Genomic DNA, 9,231 nt, shown 5'->3' with positions numbered 1-9,231 from the left:
TAAAACCATAGTGATGTTTTCAAGAAAAACATTTTTATTTAGATTATAAACTTTGATAAAAATAATTATATTAATAATATTTTTATGACAACTTACAAATATTCATATAAAAGAATAACGTAACATCTATTCAATTAAACCTTAAGTACAGTACAATTTAATAACGAAAATGTGCTACCACTTTCGGGTTGTGTTTTAACTAGTGTGACTAATATCTCCGCAAGCCTTGCGCCCGCGCCGCGTCGCCACCGCAGCGCCTCTCCCAACATTTATATTATATATAATTTCAATCCAATCGTGGTCAACCACCGCTTTCATATAATTATACAACTTTTATAGTAAAACTCTGATTATACATTGCACAACCTTGCCGGAGAGGGCTGCGCGCGGCGACTCACCGCGGGCGCTAACATTTTAACTACTACACTGTATTATTGCTACTGACGTTTGTGACTTATGACGAGATTCTGAATCACGAGCTAACATCATTGTAAGTAAACATTAAAGCTGCACAATTTATATTAATAAGTATATAAATAAATATAATTACTTGCATAAGTATGAGTATAACACAGTGCTGTTAGAGTCCCGCCCACAGAGTGGCGGACATTGAGCAACGGGTTTGTAACCAAAACATAACATTAAAGGAAGTTAAAGTTGTGAAGATATAACAAGTGTACGAAAGCCAAAATAATGGAAGATTATAGAAACGCGAAGGACGGAACTAGTCACAACGCAATCGCAGCTAGAGTTGAATGAAACAAAAACAACACGTTACATAATATAATATGTATAATATATGAACTATATCTTAATTAAAATTCGATGCCTACCTGCAAGTCACATGAGACACAGTAAAAAGAACTAACATTATGTTAAAGAATCTACGTCTAAGAACATTAAGTACTCTAAATTATGTCATAATATGGCAGTTATTCGAACCGTCCGCACTACTCCGCGGCCGCCGGGCGTGCGCTCGCTCTGGGCGGCGCCCGCCGGCGTCCGCGCATACACTGACACAGAACCTTGTTCTCAATTTTGAATAATCGGTGGAAATAACTTAACAATAATATACGCTTTACTCTTTACAAATGATTAATCATGTCAATATGTATTTTCTGATGTCGAATTATGTGTTTGATATAGGGAGGTTTAAGAACAAAAAACTTAGGTCGCTACAGAAATATATGGTCCTATCCGGCACGAAATCTTCATCTTATAATATAAATAAGTCTTGGACATAAAATACTTGATAAACTAAATTGTTGTCATGGCCCGATAACCTACGTATCGAAATTCGTTTATTATAACAATTGTATTATTAATAAAAATCTTAAAGTTATACACATACCACTCCCATCGATGATAATTATAATGTTGTTCGGATGGACGATTTTGTGACTATGTTTATATGACTATTATACATCCAACATAACACGGAACCTCGGCTCTGTCTCATAAAATTGTAATTTGCGCCATTGCTTCCGATTATAACTCACCACGTTGATTGAATCGTGGCAATGAACAAAATTTATGCAAACATCCGGGCATTAAATTATTTTTTCATAATTAGTCTTTTATATTGTCAAAAGGATTTTTGTCACTGACTGGAAGCAATGTACGCATGCATGGACCTAAAACTAATATCAACTTCACTAATTGTAAGAATTGAGCGAGCTTATAAAGCAAACTTAGGCTTACAAAACTTAACAAAGTGGATGGCATTTAATTTGACTTAACTCACTTACATTATGCTATTATAACATTAATTATTATGACGAAGGCACTTGATGCTTTTCTCAGTGTAGATATATTATACCTACGTATAAGTTTGTGACAAGAATTTATTACTTTATCATCATGGCAAGAATAAAAGGTACCTGTTGAAATGTTAACTACATACCTATGATAACCGAGTGAATGGCACACACGTTCATATTCAGCAACATATAATCGTCATTTACAATAAAATACATTAAATTAACGAAACATTATGTTTTCTGCTAACCAAACATCAAAAATTTAGTTCGCCATCACCGGGCAATCGAATCACGATGTAATGTCATAAGGCACTAAAGTAGATATTTACACAACGGTCTCGACTCGATCGCTTCGCTTACAACGATAACCAAAACATTCTGTAACATTCCGTTTCAAACAAAATAGAGAGTGAATCGCTTATGAGTAAATTTCAACCTGAGATCGACACTTTTGATACAACCTTATCCCATAAAGATTTTTCACGTATAGAGTGTAAATCGGGAATGCTTATAGTAAAAACTGCCGTCCGGAGGGCGATGGAGGGCGGCGAGATAAAGTCCAGCGAGCCGGCGCGCGCCACTACGGGTCGAGCGGGAGCTCCACGAACGTGATGTCGTAGAGCCGCTCGTCCTCGGCCGCCACCGCCGGTCGCACCTCCAGCAGGAACAGATCCTCGTTGCAGTAATATGCCAGCATTTCATCATCAATTTTGGCCGTAATCCTGTAATTAAATATTCATTAGTATATGCACTCGGAGTCCTCTACACAGCGGGATTTCGGCTATTTGAAATTAAAACACGTGCAAATTAATTGGGTGACTCTCAAAAATAGCTAAAGTAGGTATCATATAAAGACAAATATTTATATCCAATTATTAAGGTAGTAATGTGCTCATTAACATTAATTAGGTGCGAGTGGTTGCCAGTAAAGTAGCTCGGATCCAGATTAAGGTGTCATTTCGGACCAGGGGAGGCGATTACGTGACTGGCACCTATTATGAAGCTCATTAGACAGTTATAGGGGTGTTCAAATTGTAAGCTTTGCGTAGTTATCAGTTAGTGGCGCGCCCTCGGGACAAGCGATGCTGCATTAACGCGAGGCGGCCGGTGCGTTTACGCTGTCAGATTTGTTTAAGGCCAATGAAAACCACTTACCCTTTCTTGTTCTTTCGATAAAGATTATTAATTGCCGAACTTGAAATTTTGTACTTATTCTCAATCTGAAAATAAGCAAAAAACAAAAGAGTTACAAATGGGCCTTTCGCCATTTATTTAGAACCGAGACGTCTCGTCTAACGGAACCGAAAGTTCAGTAACCGGTCTAGTGGTTTGTGACTGAGGACAATACGCGCGAGGACCCGCCGGAGGTCCGGTGCGGCGCGCGGCGGCCGGCCGTGCGGATGTTAATTACAACATGCGGTTATGATGATCGTGTGTTTATTAGACGGGGTTATAAAGCGTCCAATCGGTTACAGCGGCGGGCGGCGGCCCGGCCGGCAAGCGGACCGGCGCCCGCGCGCCGACGAAGCGTCTCGATTTCTTGCGTTTATTTCACATACAAGTATAAATTTTCATTGACGAACGACGAGAAACCGAGAAAGCAACGGAGACCATCTCGCTCGCTCGTGTTCTGTGGTTAGCTGACATCACCAAGGTTATTCTCGTGCCACAGCACGGATAGACGTGCACCTGGAGACGTCACCAGCTATAAGACTGGATGCGACGTATCGAGGTGCAGGCCAGCAATATTGTATGAGTATGGGGCGGGCGGGGTACTGACCGCATGCAGCAGGCCCTGCGTGGTGGGCGGCACCACGTGCAGCGCGGTGTACACGTCCTCGGTGTCCTGGCGCACGTACAGCATGACGCGCTCGCTGAGCGGCGGCGTGCTCACGCGCGGCCGCTTGCCCAGCACGCCCTCCAGCTCCAGCGAGTCTTTGCGGTCGCTGTACGGGGATAGACCGCCGACCTCTCGGTAACTGGAAAAATCATAATATCCATTTTAAATCTTTGCTATATGCCAAGTCCTTGTTCATCTGGGATTTCGTTACATAATTAATTTTGGGAGCTATAACTTTGATACTTCTTATTAATAGGCACCAGAATTATCTACAAAAGATAATATTATAATAAGTAATTAACATAAATATATTAAACTGTACTATTTAATATGTATGTGTGATCTCGACTCTGGCAATAAAACAGCTAATAACATTTATAAAACAAATAAAAATCGATAAGTAAGCAATGCAGATCATAAAATCAATTAAAAAGTTAAAGCAAAAAAGGAATTGATATTAGAATACCGATTATATAGAAGAGTTCGTAATCGTTAGACCTTTGTCATAATAAATGTATGTATGGCATTCATTAATGTTCATCTAAATTCCTATTTACTATTCCACGACCTATTCCGTCCATATATTATCATAAACGTAAATTATATATGAATAAATACGATATTATCAATAAATAGCTTTAGAATATTGTGATTTGTACCAGAATACCTACTTAATGTGTATTCTTTATAAGTCGATTTAATTTTATTGTGAAGTTTTACAATTTTAAGAATATTTTAATAAAAACTTGGTGGTGCTTACCCTGGTGCATCGGGTGGGAAGTGGTTATGGAATTTAAGAGCGGGTGCCTGCGGTTTGGCGGCGTGTAGAAGGAAGGGCGAGGCACCCTTGAGATGTGCCTCGGCCAGGGCAGAGTCGTCGTGCCCGTAGAACCCTTGGATGTCCATGCCCGCCAGCTTGTCGATGTCCTCGGCCGGGCTGAACAGCACGGGCGGCTTGCCCAGGTCCGCCATGGAGTAGAACTCGCTGCGCTCCGTCACCGGGTGGTAGATCTCGTCCAATTTCTTCCTATTCGTGGCTGACATTTTCCGTTTCGCCGCTCTTCTCTCCTCGTCTCTTGTTTTCCTTTCCGCACCCTTCAATTTTAAAGTAATACAATTACATTATTGTAAGCTGATTATTTTAATATTTTATAATACAGTTTTAACTTGCTGTTGCACTGTTTTGCATCTTACCTTATCACAGAAAACTTTGATTTGACAGTAGCCTCTGTGATAAACTTGTTGGTCTCGTGGGTCTTCAAAGGTGTCTATTTGTATGTGTAGCGGTAAACCCTGTAATGAAGCAAGAAACATAATAAGTTTTGATCATTCGTCCACGCACTTTTGAATATTCGTTTTTAATTACAAAATTATCCTTATCCATTTTTACATAAAAAATTGCCAAATGGGGAGTTAGAAAGAAGGTTAGGTCTACGCTAATTGACCAATTACTCGAAGACGCATGGTCTCTCACGCTATTTGCTATCTACGTATATGATCTCATAGTCATATAAACAAATCGACTATATTTGAGTCAAGCAATTTCACGCTTGAAGTCTACACTTATCTTAGAATGATAACAAAAAAAAAACAGTTTAATAAACGTTCATAAGGGATAATTGCGATAAATTTACGAATAAGGAAAAAATATGCACGTGTCTGAATCGAATCGCGTTAAAACGTCTTAATTGCGTTGGTTCGAGGTCGGTGTTGCGGCGGCGTCACTGCGCATTGGATAGGTAATTGAGAGGCTGATAGCGGACAGGTTTCGTATCAGGCGGTGGACAGGCGCGGCTCGAGACCCACGCTTAGAGCGGATCAAGCAATGGGTGATCAGTCGCAGACGACTAATTTGTTGTGGGAAATGGTAGACAACCGTGATCACGTCGTGAAGCAGATGCTATCGTGGTATTGATAATCAGAATGATTTGAGTGAAGTGACCGCGGGCCGGCTGTCGCTTGCGCCGCCCATGCCCGTGTGCCTCGCTTCCATGGTTATCGTAGCGTCGCCGGCGACAACGCGGTTACCGACCTCAAGTCTTGACGTCCACGTATCGTAACATTCATTTACATACTTTCAATGTGGTAAGTTTAATTAACATTTTGCGATACAAAATAAATTAAATTACATTAATTGTAGACGTTACTGCTGACTCGTCTTCGATTTCCCACGCCCATTAAATGCTACCTGGCGACATATTTAGCTCGTATAGAGACCGTGCACCCGGTGGACAAACCAATAATATAAAATTTAAAATTATTTACGACTGGCATTATAGAAGTCAATTACCGTTTTCCTCGACTCAAGTGCAATATGTAAACAGCTTTATTTATTTTCATCGACGTGGCCATTTACATACATTAAAATAATCAAGCATTGTAACAATAGTGATTTATCTATTAATTAAGTCTACAGATTTATATCTTTAGTAAGTCTACGTTCAGAGAGCTTGAATGATGACTAACCTTTACTCCCTTCTGACTGCTGAAATCTGTACTGAGGCATTGCACTGCAATATTGATCTGTAAAAAAGAAACAATATAAGAATTAAGATTTGAAAACACATACATGAACTTTAATAACTTTAATAACGGTATGACGAGTCCTTAGAAAGCAGGACGCATAGAATAATAAACATCATAAAAAGTGTATGGGTAAAAGCTTTTCAATGAAACTGTTGCAGTGTGTGGTTACAGCGACCGCCGTACCGCTGTACGTGTCGCGTAGGGCGTGTTTAGCTCAGCGAGTGGCGGCGGAGGGCGGATCGCGCACTGGACGCTACTCATTACCGCGGTCTATGCAAATGACTCTCGCGCGTTTTTACTTGCCGCCGACACCGTCACGACGGCTCTCTACAACCATATTAACTGTCGCAAACAACTCGCATCCGCTATGCTTTACAGGCTAACAATAAATAATTATGGATATTGATAACAGACCAGTAGCCGCAGCAGCTACATCTAAACCCATTTATGTCAATAATATAAATAAATGAAAAAAAAAACACTTTAATCCAATTCGAAACGCTTTTAATTTCAGCAAGGTTATTTTTTAGCAGTAGTTTTCAACTTTACGATCGAAGTATCGAAATAGTGATTCTATGTAGAAGTCGTTAAACGTTAATAGCTCCCTTGACTAACATTAGCATACTGTCGTAGAATTGAGGCTATTTCACGCGGACTTTTAATTGTTTGATGAATATTTAAAAGGCTATGTACATACATAACATTATCAATGAAGTATACGTTTTTGTGCCGCTGGTAGTAGATACTGTATAATTTTATGTAAGCAATTAAAAACATAGAGTGTTGTTTATTATTCAACAATATAATGAGTGTTCACGGTAGAACGCTGCAGTCCGCTGCCGTTACGCGCGCGCCGCAGCACCGCGCGCCTTTACGCGCTTTTTGTTTCATTTGGTACAGTCATTCGACCAAATAAGGTTGCAGGACTCTATTTAATTACACTATAATAAGGCCAATAAAATCATAATCCATGTTTTAATTTTGTTTATAATGATCTCCATGTGGGTTGCGATATACTATGTATTTTAAATATGCACATATTTTTGCATTAGTGAGCTGAATCGTCAATCGGCGTGCAGTTTCACTGTCAGGAAGACACATTAGCCCATTAGTATTTGTATGTAAACTGCGTCAGATCTAAATTTATACGTCGGTTTGATGTGTAGATGTGTGTGAGAAGTTTAAGTAAGAGTGGGTACCTTAGCAGCGCTCTCGAGCGGGTTCCAGTAGACGGCGATGGCGTTGTGCGCCACCTCCTCGATGCAGCCCGCCAGGCCGATGCTATTTTTCGTGTCTGTAACAAAACAACAAATTGTCATTAATCTTGTCTTCGGGTAACTGCAGTAATGGCGGCGGAGATTTCGATTAAGATATCAACGCACAATACGTCATCGAGGACGGAAATTTATTTGCTGGGCGTGAATAATCACATGATAGGATCAATTTATTGACGACTGCAATGTTTCCATTTCTGCCCTTCCTAGATTGAGGTTTATAGGCAGTAATTAGCAGATTTGCAATTCGCACTAATTGCTCACGAGCTAAATTAATTCTATTCCATATTCCAGAAGCATTTTCTTTTATGTGCCTAAAAGAAAGGAAAATGTGTCTTATATAGACTGTTCACATAGGCATGCATAAATAGGTTCTGCTAATATTGGGTTTTGATTGCGCGGGTGTTTGCTGGTCTGCGGCTGCGCGCACGTGAGGCTGGCTGGGTGCGCAGACGCGTGGGCTGGGGCTATCAGTCGGGCGCTCGGGCGGCGATCTGTGCGGGCGCAGGCGACGTCGCAGCTGACGTGTTTATGAGCCGCCGGGGGACGCCGCCCTCCGACAACCTTATTGTTTTAACAGCCTCTTACAAATTTACGAGTCCACGCAACATCCTGCTTTGTGCTAATAAATCCGCCCACACAAAAACTACCCATGTGCGTTCAGATTTGCTTGAATCACTGTTTGTTTAAACATGTAGGTTTTATATATGTATACGAGTATGTAGCATTCACATTTAGTTATAATGAACGGGACTATGGATGAACATATATAATCAAATAAGGATTAGCAAACTTTTTACTCTTTTGATTAGTACCCTAAAAGTTTTTAACCAAATTAACGATTAAGTATTATTTAATTGACTACTTTAAATATTCAATTTATGTTATATATGTTCTTCGTAAATGGGCAGGAAAATAAATCCGAGTACGATATAATATGTTAATAAGAGAATAAATTGTCTGTTATGATTATGACCATCGATGTATAAAATTACAAACGGATATTCCTTAATATCGTCAAAACATCGACTTACTGAAGAGTAATCTGTCGAATCAGTGAGGCATGGTTTGTAAGAAAACTGTCAAAAGAAATAAGTGTGGAGGCAAAGAAGCTGCGCTGAACGTGGACACGCGATATACGAAGACATGTAGGTAATCGGAGAAGGCATTGTGCGGGCGCGCAGTGCGTTGCGACCCCCGCCGCACCCCTTGCCCCGCCGCGCTTTCACACGCCTGCGCACAGGTGTCCGGTGTCGCCCTTGACGCTGCTCCCAAGTTCGTCGCATACATTCATGGTGCACTGGTGCACTACTTCCCTACCTCCCCATTATGACATATCTATCCGTTTTATCCTACTACTATTCTACAAAATCCAAATACATTTTATACCAAAGTACCAAACAAATAAGTCCCCGAGGCTGACCCAAAGTTACGGATATAATAAAACTAAAAACAAATACATTAAGTGAATTTTTGAGACATAAAATACAAAATTCCTTTGTGTTTAGACATTAATTCATTCAGAGTCATTCTATGTAATAACGTCAACAAATGAAAAAATAAAACTTAACTAACATCGAGATAAGCTAAAAAACCTTGACATTAAACTTGACTCGACCGCGCGAATTAATGGCTTCCATGTTTTTATTTTCCTTGAGATTTAATTTATAGGCAGTGGTTGTGGCCGCGGCGTCACTCATTACAAATGCTACAGGCCTCACGTAAGTAATGTTAGAATGTGTAAAGTGTCATATATCAGCGCTGTTTACTTCGAGGCAAACGATTAATAAGTAAGCGTTTCATTGATGACGTAACTCCCTAACTAATCGGT

The 9,231-nt window shown here is 40.2% G+C and overlaps 1 protein-coding gene across 5 annotated transcripts in view; it reads right to left on the bottom strand.

Annotated features, from left to right (window-relative positions):
* Positions 1–14: 14 nt before the first annotated feature.
* Positions 15–9,231, bottom strand: part of LOC118269607 (protein grainyhead) — a 98,458-nt gene continuing 89,241 nt past the window's right edge. For 3 of the 5 annotated variants that reach the window (XM_035584795.2, XM_050699092.1, XM_050699093.1), the window contains 7 exons: positions 7,326–7,420; positions 6,067–6,123; positions 4,795–4,893; positions 4,361–4,695; positions 3,541–3,739; positions 2,916–2,980; positions 15–2,482 (listed from right to left, as the gene is read on the bottom strand). In XM_035584795.2, the coding sequence (XP_035440688.2) occupies positions 2,341–2,482; positions 2,916–2,980; positions 3,541–3,739; positions 4,361–4,695; positions 4,795–4,893; positions 6,067–6,123; positions 7,326–7,420 (992 nt within the window). In that variant the 3' untranslated portion in view covers positions 15–2,340. The remainder of the gene's footprint in view (positions 2,483–2,915; positions 2,981–3,540; positions 3,740–4,360; positions 4,696–4,794; positions 4,894–6,066; positions 6,124–7,325; positions 7,421–9,231) is intronic. The other 2 variants (XM_050699091.1, XM_050699094.1) reach the window with 1 other exon arrangement.

The sequence above is a fragment of the Spodoptera frugiperda genome, chromosome 15 (assembly GCF_023101765.2).
Source record: "Spodoptera frugiperda isolate SF20-4 chromosome 15, AGI-APGP_CSIRO_Sfru_2.0, whole genome shotgun sequence".
Taxonomy (NCBI): Eukaryota; Metazoa; Arthropoda; class Insecta; order Lepidoptera; family Noctuidae; genus Spodoptera; species Spodoptera frugiperda.
This window is presented reverse-complemented; position numbering and strand designations above follow the sequence as displayed.